This window comes from Vanellus vanellus, assembly GCF_965231255.1.
Source record: "Vanellus vanellus genome assembly, chromosome: 1".
Lineage (NCBI taxonomy): Eukaryota > Metazoa > Chordata > Aves > Charadriiformes > Charadriidae > Vanellus > Vanellus vanellus.
This window is the reverse complement of record NC_138905.1, coordinates 40,084,603-40,109,339: the sequence shown is the minus strand read 5'-3', so window position 1 is coordinate 40,109,339 and position 24,737 is coordinate 40,084,603. Positions and strand designations below refer to the sequence as shown.

Genomic DNA, 24,737 nt, shown 5'->3' with positions numbered 1-24,737 from the left:
GTGAGCAATTACGTACTGCAGCCCAGCATACATTAAGGCTAAATTTGAATAATCAGCCGTTTTTGTTCAAAAGACTATGCTAGAACGCTGGGAAAAGAGCAATAATGATTATTCCCCTGCAATACATATTGCTTATTTGAAATAGGCTGCTCACCACATGAAGGTGAACTGGAACTTAGTGACCCCACCAAAAGAGAGCAGATGTGTGACAGAGCGTAGAGAAGAATGAATGTCAAAAACACGGAGGAGGCAGGAGTCACCATTCGCTCTAGCGGCAATGCTCCAGCCAAGAAAAAAACAACAGAAAAAAACCAAACAGACGGTATTTGTGAGTGAAGAAGGGGTCTAAACACGCATCACAGACTTTAAATAAATCTAAAGCAAATCATTATGAGCGCACACTAAAGACATTCGTAAAAACTATTCCTTTAAGTCTCCTTCCTGGCTATGTCAGGCTGATTGAGGAGGGGCGTGAGAGGCTTAAAATCAATGATTTGAGAGCTCTCTTCATTAGTCCCCTGGATTTTGAAACACATGGTTTGCTTTTTCAAACTCACCTCCAAAATGGTGAGGGCTCCACAGCCTGCTCTCAGCAAAGGCTGAGCTGGTGTCCTCACACAGCTGCGTGCAGAGCTCTGGAGCTGAAAAAGCATCACTGTATCTATTCTAATGTTTTGTTTTAAAAAAATATCTCAAAAAATGCAGGAATATTAACGCACAGCTCTTATCTTGATTTCCATTTTATTGTGGGTTGTTTGTGGGGTTTTTTTTGTCTAGCTCTGAGCAGCGTTCCCTGTTCCTTCTGGACTCAGAGGTTTTTTACGCGTGTTCTCAGCAAGCAACCACGCTGTCTGTCCCACAGCCGTCCCAGCTGCAGGAGTCGCAGGAGCTGGGTGCTGGAAATGAGAACGGTGAGCGAGAGCTGTGGTCTTTTGTGAACTTTCAGAAAGCAAAGGCATTTCTCAAGGAGCCTACACGCGCCACTGGACGCGCAGCAGAGCAGATGTCGTCAGGGCATCTGGTAGGGCAGTGTCGCTTTGACAAGGGCAAGACAGTGTCTGTGCTGAGCGAGCGCTTTTATCGCTTGAGCTTTTCCTCAAATGCCACAAATGCTTCTGGGAAGTCATGGATGCTCATGTTGGAGGGCATCAGGGTAACTTTGAAGAGGTGAAGTGGCTTTCAAAGCTCCGCCCTGGGTCTACTGAGGGGACTGCCTTTGCTTAGAGCCTCCACTGAGTCGCTGATTCTCAGAAGGATCAAGATTGCTCATTTTATTTATTATCCCACCACGCGAAGGTTATTTTTTCCCAAATGCTCTGATCTCACAGTGTGTTCCAAGCAGACGTTCATTTAGCCAACAGAGGTACAAAATGCAGCAACAAAAGGTCATCGTGACTTTTTTTGATAAGCTGGAATAATGATTAAACTACAATGTCGGGGATCCCTAAGAAATAGTTTTCTGCAGCTTAAAAGTTACATTAAGTAGAAATAATTCAAGTAGAAAAAAGTATGTATTTATCTATGTCTATAGACGTAAGGAATATTGCAAAGCTACTTCTCTCCATATGGATTATTTAGAAAAATATGCCTAAATTATATTATTAATATACTCTTACTTAGGCTTTTATGTTGTTCTGATCAGTAAGATATCCGAAGAGATTTGTCTAAGGGACACGCCTTTGCCAGGGATGTAAATTCATTATTATTTATGCCAAATGCGTTTGTTTTTCCACACCTGCAGCCTACAGTGCCTTAACGGGGAGGGGAGCTTTGCCTTCAGGAGGTGCCACAGCTGCTTAGAAATGGAAATGAATGCAAAAACCCGCTGAGAACCACGGGAATATTTTCTTAAAAGTCAGATCTCTTTCCAGGGTGACTGCTTGGAAAAGGCTGCCCTGCGAAATTCAGGAACGACGCATTCCCCACAGCGGTCCTCTGATGGGGCACATAGTGGTAAAGCAGTAGAGAAGTGGCTGCTCCGAGATGCTCATCCAGTGCGAAGCGGCTCTTGTTGCTGGGGTGCTACTCCCGGCACGTCCCACCTTCTGTCACGAGAGAGAGTATTTTCAGCTCCTCTCTTCCACAGCACAGCCACAGATGACTGCGATGTATCTCCAGGCTTGATACTCTGCCCAGCGACTCCATCCAAAAACTATTTTATGGCACTCAGGTCACAGCATTGGCTATTCTCCATCCTGCTCCCATACTGGTCCCCAGATGCCCTCACTGTTGTCCTCCTCCCGCAGGAAACCCTCCATACATTTCATAGCATCACTGCTGCATGGCACAGCCACTCGTCTTGCAGGGAAAAGACCAGTAAACAACCTATAGCCTATACTCAATTGATAACTAAGAGCTGTTTTACATTTGAAAGCAAATCTATTACCAGATTTGACCAGAGATCCAGAGGCCACCACTGTTTGATATTGCCTTTTTCTCAATCTTCTGTTTGCTCTGCCTTTTGTTTTTCTAAGAATACACGGCTCCCAGCAGTCACGTGTTTTGGTTGTGTAGCACCTGACGCCCAGAAACTGACTGCAGATTGCTTGAAGAAAGCATCTTCCCTAAATTATGGTAAGCGTGGAAAATGACAGCAACGAGCTGTAGATGTCAAAGTAGAGAGGCAGTTGTCAGAAAGGCTATTTCACCGTAAAACACTCTGCCTGTTTTCGCACCCAAAGACGGTGGTACAGCCGTGGCCAACACACAGGTAGGACAAACCCCAAGAAAGCTTAAAACAGCAGCGGCTCAAGAAGCCAAAGTATGTGCAGAGGTGCCTACACATGGGAAGGCTCCTCCTAGAAATCAGAGCTGCTCCTGGCCTGAATAGCGGTGGGTGTCGCTGAGAGGAGGAGGGGAACAGTTTACACCATCGCATCTAAATAGTCATAATTTTTAACATCGTATTCCTCTCACTCGTAACAAGCGAGAATCTTGATGGAATTAAATCCATGGCGGTTTCTCACCAGATTTTGATACGGACATGGAAACTGCAGTAGCAGAGTCGGAAGGCGGCAGGAGAACAGCCTTGGCAGGTTGCGATAGCGAGCGTATTAAACTGGGATTCAGACAAGAAGCAAAACATAATGTAACGAAAAAGGCCCTACAGAGTCAAGAGTGCCAGAGGCTATGGTAAACACCATTAAATTAGGAACATAAAGAGGAGAACAGCTCAAGATAGCGGTTTGCCAAGTATTTGTGTTAAAGGTTTAAGATAAGTACTGGGTGGCAAGTTACACTCTGAAATTATGTATTTGGCACCTTGCAAAGTAAATCCCTAAAAGCGCCACTCATCTGGAAAGTCAGTCAAGTCTTGACAGGTATTTTAAACAGCAATTCGATTACATCCGACGTTTTCGCTGAAAGTTTCATGAAAGCTAAACATCTGTGTTTAAAACTGTCGTCTTCTGTGGTGTTTACTTTCCCGAGCCAATCCCCGCCGCCAGCGCCAGCTGCACAGCCAGCCCGGCCGGAGCGAGACGTGAGGGGCTGGGGGCATCGGGGCGATGGTTTGGGGCAAAATCCGAGAACGTTTAGAGATTGCAGGAAGAGGCAAGAAGGAATGTTTTCGGGGGAGTGCGCGGGAGTGTGGGCGGGAGAGGGAGACCTGTGCTGTAAGTCATCCTGTCCATAATCCCCGTCACCAAACACTCATTCGGTTATCAGAAACATTTCAAAGCCCTTGAGATTAATGGCTGGTGCCGTGTAAACAGAGCCTTATGTTGGGAAGACAGAGTTACCGGCAGGCCAGTGCACAGCAGGAGAAGACCAAGGCGGGTCCCTGTCCCTTGCAGTCCCCACGGTCCCCAAACAAAGTCAGTCCCGGGATGGGCAACAGTCTGAAAGCCATAGTTGCTTTTGTGCCCTCCGACGAGTGCCAGAAGTACCTCCTGGAAGACCTAGAAGAGATGCCGGTGGATAAGATGGTGGATCTGAGCGGCAGGCAGCTGCGGCGCCTGCCGCTGCACATTTGCTCTTTCAGGGAACTGGTGAAGCTGTACCTGAGCGACAACAACCTGAACCATCTGCCCCCCGAGCTGGAGCAGCTGCAAAACCTGCAGATCCTGGCGCTGGACTTCAACAACTTCAAAGCGCTGCCCCTGGTCGTGTGTACGCTGAAGCAGCTGTGCATCCTCTACCTGGGCAACAACAAGCTCTGCAGCCTGCCCCTCGAGCTCCGGCTCCTGCAGAACCTCAAGACCCTCTGGATCGAGTCCAACTGCCTGCAGTGCCTGCCCGAGGTGGTGTGCGAGCTCAGCCTGCTCAAGACCCTGCACGCTGGCTCCAACGCCCTGCGCACACTCCCCTCCCAGCTGCGGTGCCTGCAGGAGCTCCGCACCATCTGGCTGTCGGGCAACCTGTTGTCCGAGTTCCCCTCCGTGCTCCTGGACATGCCTTTTCTGGAGGTGATCGACGTGGACCGCAACTCCATCCGGTTCTTCCCCAGCCTGGCTCACCTCCCCGGCCTGAAGCTGGTGATTTACGACCACAACCCCTGCAGGAACGCGCCCAAAGTGGCCAAAGGGGTGCGGAGGGTGGGGAGATGGTCAGAGGAGACCCCCGAACCCCGCAAGCGGTCAGGGGCGGTGATAGAAATCACGCTTGATGAGAAACCGTCACCACCTCCTGCCGCCAAGCCCGAGCCAGAAGCCGAGCCCTGCTGATGCTCAGCTGCCCGCTCTGGCAAAGGTGGCAGCGCACCCACAACGCTGCCCACCCTCTACTTCTCCCTCACTTGCTGGTGTCTAGGGAGCACCACACCGCCCGGCTAGTCTTCAGGAGTAGGTGCACCAGCTTAGACAGCAAAACGCTTTTGTACAGACATCCCCTTTTGCGTAGCACCCAGCACTCTCTCTCAAGCAAAGACTTCCTCCCTTTCCCCCTCCTCCCATGCGGGGACCACTCAGAGTTTGCAGTAGAGATGAAGACACAGTTTAGATGTTTTTCCATGGGTGGACTGTACAGAGCACGTATGGACTTGCTGCTCTTCACCCATGGGAAGCCCATGGGCTTGCTCGTCTCCCTTCCACCTTGCTGAGGTGTCCAAGCTCAGCTGGAAACCACTGTTCAAGGTGATCGCTGCCGGGAGTCACAGCTCTAAAGTAACCCTCAAGGTTTGTCTCAAATGAATTCTCCAAAACGCAGCAGCAACAGCTTGGAGGTTTCCCTGCCGGCTGCGTGGGAAGCGGTAGCGGAGCCCTGGCTGCGCTATCAAGGAAACAGTACCAGCGAGCTCTCCTCTTACAGCTGCCACCTTCATCCTGGAAAATTAACGACCGCTCTTGTTTTGTTATTGCCAAGAGGCATTTTAAATGATGTTTTTTAACATAACCAACAACGCTGCCTATAAGGGCAGCTGGACACAATGAGTTTTCATGCGGTAGTAAAGAAGAAGATCAAAGCCTGACTGAAACGGAAAATCCACGAGAGCTGCAAAGACTCGCATGAATAAAAGCCGGGGCTGGGAGCCTGCCGCGACAGGCTTGCACGGACCTTGAAGCCGAGGGAAACTTTACTCAGTTGACTTCAGCTGAGTATTTCTCCAGCTTGCAACTCAGACCAGTTCTGATTCCCTTCAAAATACACTGAACTCTTTTTTTTTTTTTTTTTTTAAAGTATGTTGTGCTTTAATTGTGTTACACAGAAAAGAAATCTGGCTCAAAATGACATTTTTATCATTTGATTCCCTAGCATGGATCACTGAGTTTGGTAAAAGACAGCCTGTTTTAAAAAGGCTGGGGAGCCCTCAGTGGCGCAGAACAGCCCCTTCCCTCTCTGCCTTGCTCATCACTGGAACCGTCTTACCAGCGCAGCCTGCAGAGCCACAGTTGACTTCCCAGAAAAGGTTTGATTCAATGCCAGTTCATGACTGCTTAATGTCATTTACATGCTTGAAAAATTATCTGGAAATACATAAACTCCACTAGCGCTTGCTGTCTTGTTAAATGAGGTCTGAATTTGGATCTGGCTGGCACCCATGTAGTGTGCATACTAGTCGTTAAATTAAATAAAATGTACTAGTGTCTCACTGTGTTAAGCCATCCTTCTTTGTAATTAACCGAATTCCCCCTTTCCAAATTTTTTACCTAACCTTTTCCAACAAACTATTTTTTCCTACAAAATTATTCAGCAGGACAAGAGTGCGGGTCTTTTTTAACATCCAAGTGCGATGTTTTATTTGCTATGGAACCGATTGGTACTTTATCTGAGGGGGTGGGTTAGAAGATGCTTTCACCTGCTTGTCAATGGTTTGTATTTAACACAGCACTCCACACAGTAGTGTTACTTTTAGAGATCTGAAGAGTCTGTTTTGAGAGTTTGGAAGAACATTCTGTAAGCAGATTCTCTTCATTTCAGGAAACCTAAGGGAGAAAAATGTTTACTCGAAATCAAGAAAGTATCTGTGCAATCTTCCTGCTTTGGCAGACGTCCCCCACTGTTGGCCAAGGTGCTGTGTCAGGGCCAGGAGGGTCACAACGCCCAGCTGGCACCTCCGCTTGTCTCTGCCTACAGTCATTAAGGATCTGCATACAGAGTGGCGCAGGCACAACAAACATCTTTATGACCTGAGAAACTAGTCCAATTCAGAAACACGTTGCCTTTGCAGCAACCACTGGAAAAGGGAAGAGAATATAAAGGTAGGCCACAACTGGTATGAAAGGGGGGAAAACAAAAAAAGGAAAGTCTGGCACATTTTCCACTAACTGCCCTCTATTATAAGTGTTTGTAAAGTCAGCCCCAGTCCAGTACTTTATAGTCAAACACGGATTGTTTGGTCCAGGATGCTGATCTCTCTCCCAAACTGCATCTTCCTCTCACCCCCCACCCCTGCAGAACCCCTATCTACAGAAAATTTGTGGTGTAAAAAGCTATAAATTCCCTCAAGGTGTAGTTCTGGGCATTGACCAAGGTCCCTTTTCTGCTTTTTCTCTTCCTTTCATCATCAAAAAACGAGTAGTACTCCAGCATCCCTAGAAAAGGGTAACAGTTCACTTCAGAACATATTTCTAGGATCCCAACTCAAAGCCTATATGGCCAGGACTGGAATAAACCACTCACACTAAACACAACGAATCGACCCAAACCAGGAAGCTCCAAAGACCCGAGGATAGCCTTTGTGCTGTCTTGCCTGGTCGCTGTTTGAAGTACCTGAAGACGAGCACTGCGGCTTTTCTAATGAAACTGCCCTTCTTGGTTCTACACAAAGACAAATACAACTTTGATGAATTTGAATTTACTTTTTTTATTTCTGTGTGTTTTAAGTGGAACCTGGAGAGGAACAGAAGGAATAGGGTTGTATAAAACCCCTGTTTTACTTGAAGTGAATCTTCCCCACAACACTTATAAACTGAAATAAGTTAAAACCAACTGAAGACAATTTCATGTCATTGATGGAGATCTGCTCGTCTCAAGCTTCTGTTCCATAACCTCACAAAAACTAGATCATTAAAAAAATTACTAGGTGAGATCTGGTCCACATATCCTCAGGTACTGAAGAAAGTTTAACAAGGGCGATGGTCTGGTACGCGTTTTCTGGGGAGAAAAAGAAAAATCAGAAAATTCCTCCTCACGCCGATGTCCACCAGCCTCCCCACCCACCTTTGTATTTATTTTTTAGTTGGTATTTTGTGTTCAGTGCTAGCTTTATCTCACAGCACAGAACCAGTATTGTCTCACAGCTAATACACCGCCTCTGACCACAGCAAAAATCTGTGGTTCACAAACTGGTGCAAACTACCTTGTAGCAGGCACGCATGGGATAACCTGCCCGCAAGTGGCACTTCTTCACAAACTTTTTAACAAATGTGGTTTTGTTTTAGCTGCAGATTCTACTTCAGAAGCAGCGGGGCATTTCACTACAGTTCTTGCCAAAAGAAAAAAAAAAAAAAAAAAAAAAGCAGCACTATCCTTTACATTTTGGTCAGCTGCTTTTGCAGATGTTTTAGTACTATGTGTGGCACATGAGTAGCTGGTGACCCAAGGCATTGCTCAGGCACACTGATGGCTCTAAAGGCCTGTTCATGCTCCTGATGCAAAGAAATAATGTGACAGGAACATTAGCGGGTCAGACCTCAGTCTTCATTTCAAATAACACATCTGTAGAACAAGTCTTTTCTGCACAGTTACTCTTCCATGAAGGAAATGGCTCTATGCCACCGTAACTGACCCATGCAGATACTCAGGTCATACCTCGGTGCTGCTTTAATAATGTCGTCTACACGAAGAATCATCTCTGCTGCTTCAGCTGCGCTCAGCAAAACCTGTCTCTTGACTTGGAAACTTTCTGTTACTCCCAAGACTGCCATGTCTCCAATGATACCCTCTTTCATATCTGGAAGAAGAGATACATTAAAAGGTTGCTTTTATTTCTTTTTAATTTTGGGTTTGTTTGTTTTTTTCAAGGAAATTACAAGCAGCTGACAGTAAGGCAACTTACCTGCTCAAATTAACCATATTGTCGTGGTTTTATCAACATATTGATAGTAAGGGAAGTATTAAATAGTCTTTCACTTCAAGGTTCCTGATTTAAGCCTAACATGTTGCATTTACATACAAAAAATTATTGGTGAAAAGTTTATACACTGGGAAGATGAGAAACATCCTAACAGGACTCTCAGAGCTATTTCCTTAGGTATATCAACTTCAGAGTTCTTCTCCAGAGCTTTTTTTTAAATTTTTTTTCAGGGGGGAGGAGGTGTTTGGTTGTGTCGGGTTTTTGTTTATTTTTAAATCAATGCCTTTCTTTTTAAGCTTCACATAACTACACTCAATGTAAGTAAGGAAAGTGGTTTTCACAGGCGGAAACCATCCCCTTCAAAACCAAAGCTTTTCACTCTATTGTGAAAAGCCTGTTAGAACAATAAAGGAACGTAACATTGTATGCATACGTTCTACACAAAGCAAACAGAAATCAACACCAGTTTTCCAGCTGAATATACCAGTGATAAACAGATGCAACCAAGTTTAATAAGCCTAATCCCCCTCCCAAACAGCAGTCCAGTAACAGAAGTAATTTTAAATCCTTACCAAGTCCATAAGTAGTCTTCCCTTCACTGTGAGCAGCTCTGAGCTGAGCAACCAAATCTGCACTGTCATAACCAGCATTATCAGCTATTATTGTAGGGATCTAAGGGGACAAACACAGGATGTTTTAAATTACTAGGGATCAATCCCTGTATTAAACACGAAACTTACTTTGATATTACTAGTTTACTACTCAGTTTCAAGAAGAGGAAGTTTCAAAAACATGGCAGATGATCTGTTACAGTGATCAGAAGATAGGGAAAAAGAAAAAAGTCACACTACCTTTCTAAGGATTTTGTTTAAGACCCTGTTAAGACAGTGGTTGAGAGGACAGAAGCGTGTTAGCAGATCTGTCAGTTCACTGCACACGGACAGAAAGAAATCTGTCTCTTTCTTATAATTTCCGACTACAACTGGAGAAATGGTTTCATTTTAAGAACATAAGCTTGCTGGTAAACGTTAACCACCAGATCGTTCTGTTCACAGTTGTCCTGGTTTCAGCTGGGACGGAGTTAATCTTCTTTGTTGTAGCTGCTGCATTTTGGATTTAGTATGAGGAGAATGTTGATAACACATTGTTTTAGCTGTTTCTAAGTGATGTTTACATTAGTCAAGGACTTTTTCAGCTTCCCAGAGAAGCTGAGAGGGAGCATAGTCAGGACAAGCTGGCAAAAGGAATATTCCATACCACAGACGTCATGCTCAGTATATAAATGGGGGCTGGCAGGAGCTAGAAAACCACAACTGCTGCTTGGGAAAGGCTGGGCAATCAATCATCAGATGGTGAGAGCAACTTGTGTTGTATCACGTTATGTTGTATATTCTTTTACCATTATTATTATTGTAATTTTCCTCTTTCGTTAGTGTTCTATTAAACTGTCCGTTATCTCAACCCACAAGGTGGTTTTTTTTTCCTTTCCCTTCTTTTTCTCCCTCTTCTCCCTGCCCTACTGCGGGGTGGGTGTCTGTGTGTGCATCTGGAGAAATGAGCAAGTGACTTCCTGGTCCTAGTTGCTGACTGGGGTTAAACCATGACAACCATTTAAGTAACAGCAGTGCAAATTACATGTGCTGACTGAAGAGGTAATGCCAAGTCTTACCATGCTCTTTAATTTTCTTGGGAGAAATGTTTTCCTACAGTCTTTCATTTCCTAAGAAAGGTTTTCCCTAATTTAAAATACAGGAAGGCAATTTTTCTCAAATTGACAGTCTGTTAACGCAGTAATATTCTATAAATGTTTACTGTGATACTCTTCTTTCCTACTAAGATGCAATCTCCAGTGCAAGTTTAGAAACTTCTAGATAGTACTAGAGCATGAATACAATCAAATATCACTAGGATATCAATAGAACAGAAGGGTTGCTCTTTTCTAAATCAGTTGTCAACTGAATCAGCCCAGATTTTACGTGGTATTTCTGTTGCACTTTTAACCTTGCAGGTTAAGAGAAGCAAGAATCAATTAGAAGAGGGCTAGCATATCAACATTCAGAATTCTATAACATGCAGAATTATTAAAACACCAATACTTTTTTTTTTAAGAGAGAAAACAGTAACCTTTCCCCCTTTGTTCATCCAAGATATGTTGCTAAATTTCCTTTTTTTACTTTTAGAAAAGCAAAACTCTGGAAGAGAAGCAACTATCTGAAGAAGTTAGTAAACTTAGTGAAGCTTTATGTCTATTAATCCAGCAATCTGACTAACCAAACTTACCATTCGTAAAGCCTTAGCAAAGGACTCCATTGCAACAGACTCTTTGCCAGGTGTTCTGATGGCAAGTTCTGCAACAGCGTTAGCCATCAGCATCTCTGAACAACCTATTAATTGAAGACACAAAGATGTTTTATACCTGACAAACAATAATACAAAACATATATCATGTACAAAGTACGAAGAATCTAATATTCACCTCCACCGTACACAGTTCTAGTGTCCTTCACCGTCTGGGCAAGAACACAGAGAGCATCATGCAAAGACCTCTCTGCTTCATCTAGAATCTGCTGTGTTGCTCCACGCAACACTATGGTGCAAGCTTCACCTGAAATGTGCAAATGTGAAAAGGTTAAAAAACAAAACCAAAGACACAAAAAGAGGGTATCACAAAGCATTTGTAATGGTTTTGCTATCACTGCAGTCAAGTTTTACATAAGATCAATTTTGGGGCAAAAAGAAAGCATGAAGACAGGTAGAATCAAGTGATGTACACTATGCTATTGCTTTTATCAATTAACTGTTCCACAACACCGTACTTCATTTACTAGAAAATGAATGTTATCTGAAAACACCTCCTTGGAAACTTACAATATTGGCATTTACAGAACAAGCTCTCAAGTTCTTGAAGTATGACAGGTTGTTACTTTTCTTGTCAATTCAATCTCCCAAAGCAGAAATTTTAATTCTCATCCTTACAAATGTTTATGCATATGTTTAATGTTACGCAGATGAACAATTTCAACCATGAACATCTTTGCAACATTTTTACTGAAGAGCAAAGCTTTAATAGAAATGGTTACATGAATCATTACAAAATTCCTATGCTACCCTGGTAAATGAACAGTGTTAACAGAGAGTTAACAGAAATGTTACAACATGCCAGTAGTGGTAAAACTTACCCATTGCCACTCCAGAGAAATGAATGAGTTTATCTTCTCCAATCATAACTTCTTCAATAAGCTTGCAGCTTCCTAGTTTTACTAGCTCAGGGTGATCAAAGGTTGATGCAATTTCACCACCTACAAACGTAAGATCATACAAAAGTCAAAGAGCTCACAATGAAAGCATCCATCTAACTGGGGGGGGGGGGGGGTATGAAAAAAAAAAAGTCATCTTAATTGCACAAAAATAGATTGAAATTAACAATATTGACAAGCCAAATTTTTCCAATGTCAGCTTATGACACTAGAAACCTTCCATTGATGTTGACAAGTCCTTGAAACACCAATACTTTGTTTCACATCACAAGAACTACAATAGCTGTAATGCTTTTGAGTTCTGTCTGGATTAGAGACTAAATTTTGCTATTTGCCAGTATTAAAACATCATCAGTAAATACTACCAAAACTTTAAACAGACTGAAGTAGTTATAAAATACTAAAACAAGTTTGTTATGTTTTTAAACTTGAGCTTGTGCCAACATTCATTTTGCTGGCCCAATGATGGCCAAGAACTGCTGGCCACTGCTCTCCTGAATCACAAGTCTTGTGCCATGTCGTAGCAGTGACATAGTGCACCATTTGTAAACTCCCATATCATAAACAAAACTGGTATTAGAAAGACAAAAATGCCTCAGAATGGAATATTGTTCTAGTACTTGGCTCTTCAAATTAGAAAACTATTTACATGTATTCACTCCCAATGTATGCTCAGTTATTCCACATTAGCTTGCAGCACTGCTATAGTTGTCACAGTACAAGGAAAGACAAGATTTGTAGTAGACAGTTTCTGCTTACTAAAAGCTTGCCTCATTTTTTCAGCTATACTATTTGATCCAGTGTGGTCTGATATGGTCCATTTGCTCTGCCTACAAAATTTGCTTTGAATTTGTTCCAGAACATAAGCAATGTTCCTCTCAATCAAGCATTTGCCTGTGTCAATGTGCTTACACAGTTATACACAATTGCTACTTCAGTTTTGGTAAGCTAAACAAGTTGGTATCTTTTCCCTTCCCCCAACAAAACAAGTTATCCGTTCTCTTGATCACTTTCATTAATTTTTTATGGTGTTCCAGATAACCACCTCAAACTTCAAGAATGAGAATCATCTGTAGCATTCCAGATGTTTCATTTTTATTAGTTACTGGAGTCACATTTACACCAACCACAACTAAAAATATCCAGGTTGCTCATGTCATTTGAGGTCCACTTCAAGTCAATGACTCAGGCCCACATTTTTAACAAAGGATGACTCTCTTAGTTTTCTCTGTTATTACAACCAACAACAGCCATTTATAACAATACTGTATTAATTAACTTGTGGATTTATCACCTTATTCTTTCTAAGTTTCATCTTTTCCCTAGAAAACAACCATTTCACAAGTTTATCAAGCAGGGACTTAACTGAAAATATTTTTTAAATACGAAAGAAAATTACTAACTGGCACCAACTGGCTAAATTATATTCCACAGTTAGCATTATGATCCTTTTTTTTTTCCTCTAGCAACTGTGAATAAATTTTGTGTCACTACACAGGGAGGATTCAGAATCAAAAGTTTACATGTAAAGTATAACATGCTAAAGATAGAAACCTGTTCCTGCTTCTTAAAAAAATACTGACAGTTATATAGCAGTTGATAAATCAACAAAGTAATTTCAAAGTTTCTTATGGGCAATTTCATAGGGTCCTCCATATATGTTTCTATTTAAGTGCTGTAAAATAAAGCTTATTTGGAGCATTTTTCACATTCACAGAGCCACTTAATAGCAAAAATTACAAACTAGGTGATCAAGCATTAACATTTAGTAAAGATCAAACAAATAAAGTGACGTTCCAGGTTTCATATGACAAGGTACTCTACATACCTGTAACAAGAGCTAGACGTTCTACACCAGCAAAGTCTGCATGTTCAATAGCCATGACACCAGCAGCTCCAAAGAGCTGTTCAGGGTAGTTGTAGATCAACTGTCTACAATTAAAACACAGGCACATCTTCTCATTACACACGAACAAACCTTCTAAATACCAGAGTAAAAAAGGACACCCTATTCTCAGTAGCATGGACATGGACAGATTTCTGTAAGCTATAAAAGCAGACAGTATGAGACACCTGTCACACACGGAGTGTTACACCACACAGAAGCAAATGCAGTGACAGGAAAACATACAAAGTTAAAAAAAAGAATTCAAACCATTATAGCTCTTTGACATACCCTTCCCCTCAAGACACACTATCAGGGGCCCATACACTTTAAATTTTAAGTCCTTTGCTCCTAAGGGCCTGCTGGGTACTTAACTGCCTATTCTAGCAGAGTGCACTGAGTAACATGTTAAGTAACATCTTTAATTCCTTCAGCACTACAAAATCCGAACAGTAGACAACTCTATGGGAACCATAAATGGCCAGGCTTCTAACATACACAAATAGCAGACCACAGAGAAGAGTATGCACTGCCATATTAATATGCATCCCATTCTCTCTAGAACAAAGTAGTCATCTAAAGCTGAATGGTCAACAACCATTCAAGAGCGCTATGCCAAGTAACTTTTCCCTTTCGAATTAGAGATGAGTGTTGCAGACATTCAGCAGGAGCTGGGAGACACCACCTCTGTCAAAAAAGAAGTTTCTAATCTATCTTCAAAAGAGATAATTGGTGCTGCTGGGTACGCACAGAGAAGATTCTACCAACTCTGCATCCATATAGCCTTGACCTTTACCAAGCATCTCCTCAGACGTATTTAACTGGCTAACATTCACAGTATCCGATCTGAAGTGGAACTACAGTATGACTATAAGCAGAAGTAAATTTTGTAAGGGAATGAATCTGAAAGTCAAGAGTCAACCTAACTGGAATACCACTAGCCTGGCTACACCAACTGACTGCTACCCCACCTGAACAACTACTTGTGTTACAGGCAGACTGGATAACAGCTGTGGAGTTAAGGATTTTTTTTTGCATACCTCAAAGGATTCTTCCATCAGTTTGCCAACGCGCCTGACTCTAGGAGTCTTTATATTTGTACCATGTCCACTGGACAGAATACTCATTTTGCCTTCACTTGCACACAATGTATGTGAAACGTGACATAGATGGAGAGACGATGATATTCATTATACAGGTTCTTACAGATGTTTAATACAAATTTTGAAAGTGAGTTTTAAGATGCACAAGTAAATATTTGCTACTGGGGAAAACAGTGCTCTTACAACTCCATCCTTCACTATAGCACCAGCTAATCAGCTTACTAATAGACTACACGATGAGCTGAAGCACCAGATGTCAACCTGCTCGTATGTATGGCAGTTGCGCTCAAATGAGAATTACTGAAAGGCAGAAGCAATTCTCAGATCATTAAATAACTGAATATTTTTTTTTGCACTGTGACACTTTAAAAGAGAAGTTCACTGCTAACAAAAATAAGTAACAGATTGTGACATTTCTTATGAGCTGAATGAATCATTATATGAAAATGGTTATCATTCACAGTTCCAAAGATGCGTGTAAAAGGTTCATGGCAGGGAGCACAGAGGCCGCCTTGAACTTGGAGCATCACTCCAGCACCAGCATTTAAAGGGAGGACAAAACATAGCTGGTTCAATCTGAACTAAATGCATTCAGCAGCACAGACTTTCAGCACCAATTTTCCCCCAAAAAGGGGAATTAGGGATGTGAACAACACTGCTAGCACTTACAACTAAATAAATCTGTTAGTATAAAAACATAGTGACATTGCTTCAACTGGACTTAAACATGGACACCAGATTAAATAACATCAGTTCTTCCTCTTTAAAAAAGAAAAAAAAAAAAAAAGAGAGGAGCCATGGTGCACAAGAGGAAGCACAGAAATTAACATCAACCTCAGTGAGGTGAATCAATTAAGCATTAGACAAGACCACCTAATTTTACAGACAACAGGCATAATGTTCTTCACACTCATACAACATTAAAATCTTGCTACTTCATAACTCTTTCCAAGAAAATACATACCTATTAATAAAGCAGTTTATTCCATGCTTAAGAATTCGCTCTACCTTCTCCTTCATTTTTTCTTTTTCTGCCTGTTCTATTTCTGCCACTTTTGCTGTTGAGTCCACTCTAACACGAGAGCCAAAAATCTAAATCAAATAAAACAAAGAGTTCATCTAAAAATTCATTCCATTTACAAAAACATTGTTTCACAACAGTAATACACATACCTTAATCTTGTCCGTATCCATACCAGTATTTGCAATAAGAATCTTTGCATTTTCAATTCTTTTTGGCTGATTTACACCAATCTTCTTGTCAAGTAAAAAGCCTGTAGTAACAGAAAGGTCTTGTAAGACTTTGCATTGGAAAAGAAGAACAATTAATTTAAATTATTACAAAACCCCCTCATATTTATTAATCACTTTAATAATAGCATAACAATGTTTCCTAGAACAAATCTGTATAGAAGTGTAACTTTCAACAGCTTCATTTCTCAAGCACACTCAACAGCCAAGATACAAAGACTTACCTTCATCTAAGTAGGAATCAGCCAAACTTCCACCAAGTTTCTTAATGACGTGGATAGCCTCCAAATTACCGGAACCCTTCAACCTAAGAACAGCTTCTACAGCTAGCTTGACAAAGTGATCTTTATGATGAGTAAGTAATTTTGATGAAAGAGTCGTTCCCGCAATGTTCATCAAGTCTTCACGGAACTTCACCTCGTCATCACTAAAATAAAGTCAGGACAGTTAAAACAGAAAGTCTGAAAGCCTTAACTATCTATCATTAAACTACCACTGTGAGCCTCTCCCCGCTTCTTCTAGCCTATATCTATGTGTACCATGTTCCAATTTGAGGAATGCTACACATAATCCCTCCAGTGTCCCAGAATACAACTTTCTGTTTGAAATACTAGTTCAATTAGGAGAACCTTTGCATTCAGCTTTAGAAAGTCTGTGCTCTCTAAGTGTGAGGCAAAGAAAATAGTCATGAAATCTGAAATAACAGCTCAGATTTTTGTTCTAGGGAGAAAATTATTGCTCATATTTTGTTTCTGCACATCATAAATAATTTTAAATAATTTCATAAAGCTTCAGTAGTTCATCTAAAAAAGAAAAAGCAGTCTTTTTATCTTAACTGTTAAAATTCATAAATTCAGAATTTACATTACTTAAAAGACAGCAAAGAATTTCCCAATGGTAAGTAATTCTCACTGATGTTTTAATCTTGACTGGTTTATAAAGAGTTACAGCAAATGTACATCACTAACCCATGATCCACAGCTGCTTTCAAAAGTGCCTCTCTTGAAGCTTTCGTGGCTGCCCTCCAGCCTGCAATGATGGTCTGAGGATGAATCTTCTTTGAAATGAGTAATTCCGCCTCCTATTTAAATGAAATAATTAGTTTTTTCCCCCAAGGTACATTTACACTTAACTAGGAAAGACACTTCCAAATAATCAAAAAAATCTGAATAGCAGCAAAAGCCAGAGAGCTATAACAATGAAACTAAAGTCATGCTGCTGACAGCCTTTTTTTTCCAATTTAGGCAAATACAGTCTGCCCTTGGAATATCATCAAGAAATTTTGACTAATGCAAAAAAAAAAAAATTTCTTAACTCCAATATGAATAGCAACCAGACAGATACTTCAAAATAGCAATCTTTCACTTCATGTTTGAGATCAGTTTCCTGTTCACTTCAAGTGTAGTTGAAAAAAAACCACACCATCTTCAAATTCACTTTTTTTGAGGAACTTGGCATGGATCATTTCTCAGACGCTCTTGATCACAGTTCCTGGATCTGAGATGATTAGACTTACTCACAAAGCTCTGCTAACAAGAATTCATCACTTCTGAAGTCTCTATAATAGTAACTTCAGATTTAGAGTTTGGCAGTGTAAACTCTGTATGCACAATTTAAAGGAACAGTATGAAGTCAGGTCTTGTGCACAGAATAACAGAATTTAACATGCCTTACTTTTTTTTCTCATTAATGTTATGAAAAGGATTTTGGAGGACTGAACTTCACAACTAAGCAGTGCTGAACGCTGCCCGGCACAACATCCAGGAAGTGACCTGTGAGAGTGATACTTCTGTTTCACTTGCATAGTGAAATAAAATAACTTTCTAAAATGTACCAAATTAAAACACTTGTGAATTTATAAATAATAAAATAAGGACGATAGCTTAAAAAAAAAAAAAAAAATGATGGCACCTTATCTAAGGGTTTCTTTTTCCCCTATCAATTTCAACAGCAACAGAGCAAGGTATCCCTATACTTTGGGAGCTCTCCTCATAAACATCAAATAGCACATTCCCTATTGGTATCACAGGGGTACATTGCCAAATAAAAACATATCTGAAAAACTAATACATCACCCTCAGTAATTCAGCTGCCAACACTGTAACAGATGTAGTTCCATCACCAACTTCATCATCTTGAACCTTTGACATATCTAAAGAAAGAAAGAAGCTACTACATTAATGTTTTGATTCAAAATACCTTGCTCACCAGTACCAGCTTTACACAAATATTTTTATCTCACATTAGTTTGGAGAAAAGAATCTTAACTCCTCAATAGTTTAGAGGGATCACTTTTAAGTCACAGAAAAACCCAAGATGCAAATCAAACTCAGCATCCTTCAAATTCCTTCTTTACATCTGCAATCTAGACACCAGTTCCAGTCTGGTGATGGTCAAGAACTACTCCTCTGCTCATTCCTAAAGATGGTTATCAAAAGGAAGTAGGGCCAGGTAGAAGCACTAAGCTATACACATAGGATCATAGAATATAATAACCAAATATCCAACACGAACCGTTGATAAACAAGGACTCAGCAAACAAGAAATCATAAGAAACTTGACACCAAATTGTTCAGGGTCCTGCTTTTCACTAGAACTGGACCTCTGGCACACATCACAGAGGTAACTCCGAGAGAGTACAATGCTGATTAAGTACTAAAAAGAGGTTTAAATCAGGGAGAACCAGAGAAAACCTCTGTAGCCCAGTAGACCTTTGTTCTGAGTTTTCCTGGTGAAAAAAGAAGGGCACATAGCTGCCTTTTGTCCCTTTTGACTCCTGGGACAAACGAGGGTTGACAGAGAACGATGAAACACCAGAATAGTTTTACAACAGCAGCATATACCCCAATTTCACTTTTGCAGAATACCACAACTCCTGCATCACCTTGGGGTCCTTACTTCAGGAATTCTGCTCCCACCTCCCTTCAATTTTTCACATTATTTCAATACTTTTCCAAGAGGAAATAAAAACTATATGATAAAGTTACAAATGAAGAAATGCCAAGTACTCCAATGACAAGCTGTTAAAAACTCACCAACCAAAACCTTGGCAGCTGGGTTGTCAACTCCAATAGCTTTCAGGATGGTTGCACCATCATTGGTCACTGTTACTGAGCTATCTCTTCCAGTACTTAAAAGAATCTTGTCCTAAAAGATAGAAGATTTAGAATACTGCTTGAAAACATACTGTAACTATTAAAACAAAATTAACAAGTATGACCACTGAGAACTTGCAGCTGTCTTACCATGCCTTTAGGCCCCAGAGTGCTCTTCACCAGGTCACCAATAGCAATGGCACCAACAAAGGATGACTGCAATGAAAGCAAATACACCTTAGAAATGGACATATTTCTACTAGCACAGGAAGTAGACACTAGCCCATAACGTCCAAGGAGACATCTTAACCAAACCCTTCCACAGCCACACTCCTTTCAGGAGAGTCTGAGTTCAAGATTCTCAACTGCTACATCTTGATAAGTAGATCAAATATACTTAATTCTCACAGAAACCATAACAGCCTGTCTTGCAGCCAAAAGAAATGCCCTCCAATGAACATCAGTCTTCTGAGCTAAGGCACTTGGGTTTTGAACACTTACAAAGAGTTTCTCTAATTGTTAGTATAAACAACACTCCTCCTACCTTCTATTCACATACATGCAACAAGAAAAAACAGTAAGACAGATCAAGTTTCACATCACCATAAACTGAAAGTACATTTAACAGCAGAAAAGACAGTTTAATTACTCCAAGTATTACCAGTTTCTTAGAGAATTAAACTTACCAACCGAGCTGTTTCTGCCTTTTCTTCATCTGCACCTGCCTTGAAAATGTTCACAGGAGCAAGGGAAATGGATGCCTAAAAGAGAATTAAAAAAAGCATATTCCTTTAGCTTTAATAAAAACACAACCCTGGCACTAACAACATAAACAATGTTTTTATTATTAAAATGATTTCATTCTTTACTCCATTTGGTTTTGATAAAAGGTATATTCAAGATAAATTCACCTTGATTCCTTCTTAAAAATCTATCTTGCATTCTTGTCATCACGTGAAGAGTTACAAGATAGATTGCAATCTACTCCAAGAAACTGCACACTATATCCTCTGATAAGATCTATTAGCCTGAAAACTCGCTACCAGTACCTTATTTTATGGCAACATCTGTCTTGCTGGTCTGCGTTGCTGTTCTGCATGGCTAGCTATCAGATCCAGACAACCGGAAGATAGGTACAACCAGGAGAACCTAAAAAGTCTAGTTGTCAAGCATGCTGGGGCTTTAACGTTTTGATATTTTTGTTGAACGCTAGTATTTTTTTTTTGCATTTTCATGCCAATTAATCCTATCAGTAATGAATACATGCCGTTAAAGACTAATACTTGCAGAGAACTGAAGGCCTTCAATGAGTTAGGATCAAATCCCAAAAGAACAAATGTATCAACCCTCTTAAGGGAGTTCTGCGAGTTTTTACTTTGCTGCGTGATCAGCACAAGACTTCTGCTAAGAGCTTCGTATCCGTTCATCCTCCCTCTGGCAAGAAAAACCGAAGGGGTGCGGTAGGAGACTCCCCAGGGCAGCTCTCTGCAGGCCACTGCCCGCGGCCTCTCACGCTCGGGGACCCGGCGCTGTCTCTCCAGGTCTTCTCGAAGACTGAGGGGAGGGAAGACGGGCCTTCCTTTCCCTCCCTCCCACCTCCTGCCTGCCTGCCTGCCTGCCATGCCGCGGATGCCCGGCACGGACAGGCCCGGCCAGCCTCTCCTGCGGGACCGGCAACCGCCCGCGGCCTCCCCGCTGAAGCCCAGGCCCGGCCCGGCCGCGCCCTGAAGGACCCTCCTCGCGCGCGTTCTAGAACCTTCCAGGCCCAAGGCGCCTCCGCCTCCGCCTCCACCTCCCCCACCACCCGCCCGCCCGCCCGTCCGTCCGTCCGTCGCGCGCGGGACAGGGCGCGAGGCCGCCCCCACGCGAGCGCTGCCAGACAAAGCGCGGTGGGGAGGGGAGGGGCGCGGCCGACGGGCCCTCACACGCGTGGCGACGGGGAGCGCGGCCGCCGCCCTGCCGTAAAGCCCCCCCCTGCCTCCTCGCCGCCGCCCGCGCCGCAGGCGCCGCCGCTCACCATGGTGCCAGTGCCCGTGTCCGTGCCGGTGCCGATGCCGGTGCCGGTGCCGCCGCCGCCGCCGCCGCCTCCACCAGATAGAACCAACACGCAGGTCCGCAGCACCCCGGACAGTTTCCGGCGGAAGTGGCGTTGAGGAGCCGGCGCTTCCGGCGGCGCGGGGCATGCTGGGACTCGCAGTCTGTGCCTGAGGAGGAGGCGGCGGAGCTCAGAGGTGCCGTGCGGGCTTGCGCCTGCCGGGCCTCGGCCCGGGCCCGGGCCCGGCTTCCTCACCGGCTGTGCGCGGCAGGCACAGCCCTGCCGTAGGAGCTTGCTTTATTTGTAATGAGTTAGGCCACTCGGAGGCCTGTTGGCTCTTCCCGCGCTCTGTGTAAGGCCGGCCTCTCACGGCAGCCCTTCTCCCAGGAGCTGCCATCTCGGCGCTTATTTTCTACTGTATTTCTGTACAAAGTTATTTCTGCCTCAGCAAAGGAGCTTGGAGTTTCCCCAGTTTAAATTCATCATATTGCTGGAGGTCAGTTCTCAAACCAGTCAAAAGCATTTTAAATGACTGCTCCTGGCCTGCACTGCATCTGCCAGGCTGTCCCAGATCTCTGCTATTGTATCATCCACATCTCCAATTAAAAGCTGTGAACAGGAGATACCCTGGCACTATCCCACTCAATACGCTCTTCATTTCAATATTAAAAAATTGGTAACAACTGTCTTGGCAGCTTTGCAGATGTGTGAGACCACATCCAAGCCTTGTTCCATCACTACTTTTCCTCCACGCAAAAGGACTGTTAGTTACCTGGTCATATATATAAGTTAATTAGTTTGTATGACTTGTTCCTCAAGAATTAATTCCAGGTGGTATTCCTCGTCTTGCTGCCAGATACAAATCTCTTGGGATATTTGCAAAGCTGTTTGTTACTGTTTCAAACTGGCCAAAGACAGGTATCCATCCCCATGGAGATAGCAAAAAAGAACATGAGTAAAATTCTGCCAACTTTCACATCTGTCTCTTGTTTGGATTTTTTCTGAACTTCTTTGGGCTTTTTGCTTTGTTTTCTTCAAAGAGTTAAGTATGTTTCCCCCGTAATCTTGTTCTGAAAATTAAGAGTACTAATTGAACTTGGAACAGCTTCAGTTTTCCTCATAGTTATGTAGAAAAATATCTTAAGTTTTGGCTAGGGCTAATAACCCAACTAAAATGATGTTAACTTTTTTTATCTCAGAATTAGAGCATTCATAAAGATTTGTACTGAACTAATGATTCCTTTTAATTCACATTTGCTGCTACTGTGGTGTGAGCTGGGGGAAAAAAGATTTTAAAGTGCCTCAGACAATTAACCGAGCTATGGCCTTTGGAAGATTAAATTCTTATAGAAAAAAACTACTACACAGAATTCGAAACTTTGGTTTAAGACAGTTTTGATTATTGCTAAGGTATGATTTATAATGTGTAAAAGTAGCGACACCAGAATAGGAAGAGCCCAGCAGAAGTGCTAGTTACAGGTTCCTGCCTCTCACTTCCAGCTGTGCAGTGCCCTCACCTCTGATGTGCTCATGCAAATTTTTAAGGTCACACTGTGAACAAGTGAAGGAAAAAAAAAAGTGCCTCATTTTAATATTTTCATAAACACGTATAATTTGTAAATCACCTCATCTTTTTCAGGATTAAGGAAGAGGGTGTGTTTCAGTCCCAAAGACCATGCGACACACCAGACAGCCCAGCGAAGCACAGGCTCAGTTGCTCAAGGATGAATTCTCAATCAGACCTCCATGTGTCTCCATTTCTACTGATAGTGCTTTAATTCAGATTGAGACCTTCTGCTTACAGCTAAGCTATTTATGATGTAGGAATAATAGAGCAGCAACTGTTCCTTGGTTTCTCCAGGACCAGTAATTCAGGAACTGATCACAGTATCTCGCTTGAGGCTTAACTTCAGTCAAACCAGTCACTTAAGCCTCTGAGCAGGTATGAATTTGAGGGAGGAAGGAAGGAAGGAAGGAAAACAGAGACTCTTCACAAAATCCAACTCTTTGGGTGCTCCAAACCAAAAACTAACATGTATTATTGTAATTTACGTACAAGGATTTTAACAAGGCTAGTTTATATAATTATTGGAAATCCTAGTACACATACAGCTGCAAGGTCAGCTCTCTGACACTTGGCTGTTCAATGCCACCTACTTTGAGCTGGCTTCAGAATTTTATTTCAGAACAAAGCATCATTAGGTCAAGAATGCAAATCATATGCATATTTTAATTGGAAGCACTTCTATCAGTTGCATGGTGTTTGAGTTAGAATATTGCTAGCAATTAATTCTGTAACTGCATATATTTTACCTACTGTCACATCAGAATTCATGCACTGAAGCATTTCAACCAAACATTACTGGGAAGCTTTATTAAATGAAAGCATAAAACCCCAAAGTTTCTACTGAACTCTGTATCATCTTTGTATGGAAACATGAAGTGTGATGGACTGCTAAGCAGCCATTCCCGTTAGGGAAGCTGCAAAACTGTTGGCCAGGGACGTGAAAAACTTCTTGAGAACTGAATTTTCAGATGTCCAAGTTATCTAGCAACACTATGCAAGGACCACATAATGTTGTTTCTTAAGAAGTTCTGAAAACAAAACATGTCCTGGCATTTCTAGGGTTTTGTTCATTTGTTGGCTAGAAACATCTTTATTGAAATTATGCCTTAAAACTGTGACTTGGGAGGGAGAAGAGAGGAAATACTGAATGTTGATAAATCACCACAGTATTTTATAGTCTCCAGAAGAAAGAGAAAAGGCCATCTGGACAGGACTTCAGCCTTGTACTTTCTTATTACTTTCTTTCTGAATTTATCAGTACAATGCTAACAGTCCATTTGGGTTTTGTGAAATCACAGTCATTTAATAACTGAGGAAGGAGCACATTCAAATTGCTGGCACGTGATTAATTAGCCAGTAGACAATAGCAACAGTACTACCACAACAACAACAACAAAAACATCTAAGTACACGAGCAAGATGTGACAGAACACTAACAGAAATGAAACAAAAGCTTGGAGAAAAATTTACAGACTCCAGGTCATCATGTTCTGGGTGCTGTTTTTTTTTTTTTTATCACTGAGTAATGAGTGGAATACAAGGGGCAGGGAGGAGAAGGGAGGAATAGGTATCCGAAGCAACAATTTAAAGAAAAGCAAAAAAGGTTATACTAACAAAATACAATACAACAACACTTAACACTGGGAAATACTGAAGTAACCCACAGGCGATTTTCAATGTAAAAATCAATAGTTTATTGCCATGCTACAATTTTTTTTTTTTTTCCAAAATGAAGTTGGCACTGGTAAAGGGGAAAAATGTTGTCATAATACATAATATATTTTTTTTAAAATGCACATTTGGTAAGCTTTCTCATTAATGACAGCTTAAAACAAGTGAAATTAGTTTTTTCTAAGATTAACATGGAATGGCATAAAAATACACTCTTTCTGCATAGTATAATATCACTTTTTTCAAAAAAGAAATAAGGAATGTTTGTAAAAACAAATTCATTGAACAGGGCAAATTGAAATTTTATAAACAATTTGGCAATGGTACTCCCACTGTTTAGACTTTTTTTTATATAAAAGAAATAAAAATCTAGAAAGCTACCTTTATACAAAGTTGCTATATTTATGCCTTTAAGTAG

At 41.7% G+C, this 24,737-nt stretch overlaps 2 protein-coding genes across 2 annotated transcripts; one reads left to right on the top strand and one right to left on the bottom strand.

Annotated features, from left to right (window-relative positions):
- Positions 1-3,827: 3,827 nt before the first annotated feature.
- Positions 3,828-4,664, top strand: LRRC10 (leucine rich repeat containing 10; the record flags this gene model as incomplete). Its single annotated transcript, XM_082491223.1, has 1 exon — positions 3,828-4,664. The coding sequence occupies one exon, from the start codon at positions 3,828-3,830 to the stop codon at positions 4,662-4,664; it is 837 nt and encodes a 278-aa protein (XP_082347349.1).
- A 2,560-nt stretch (positions 4,665-7,224) lies between these two features.
- On the bottom strand, positions 7,225-21,166 carry CCT2 (chaperonin containing TCP1 subunit 2). Its single transcript, XM_082484014.1, has 16 exons — positions 21,064-21,166; positions 19,733-19,807; positions 19,197-19,262; positions 18,987-19,098; positions 18,027-18,103; positions 16,920-17,032; positions 16,176-16,378; positions 15,874-15,974; positions 15,665-15,792; positions 13,541-13,644; positions 11,635-11,754; positions 10,932-11,060; positions 10,736-10,839; positions 9,028-9,127; positions 8,191-8,332; positions 7,225-7,533 (listed from the first exon to the last, which is right to left on the bottom strand). The coding sequence occupies exons 1-16, from the start codon at positions 21,064-21,066 to the stop codon at positions 7,503-7,505; spliced, it is 1,608 nt and encodes a 535-aa protein (XP_082340140.1). The 5' UTR covers positions 21,067-21,166; the 3' UTR covers positions 7,225-7,502.
- Between the last annotated feature and the right edge of the window lie 3,571 nt (positions 21,167-24,737).

Excerpts from the sequence above, each read along its gene's own strand:
- CCT2 (XM_082484014.1), bottom strand. Across the intron at positions 13,645-15,664 it reads ATAAACTGCTTTATTAATAG|ACAGTTGATCTACAACTACC; the intron begins GTATGTATTTTC and ends TTTTAATTGTAG. Across the intron at positions 10,840-10,931 it reads TAGAACTGTGTACGGTGGAG|GTTGTTCAGAGATGCTGATG; the intron begins GTGAATATTAGA and ends TTCAATTAATAG.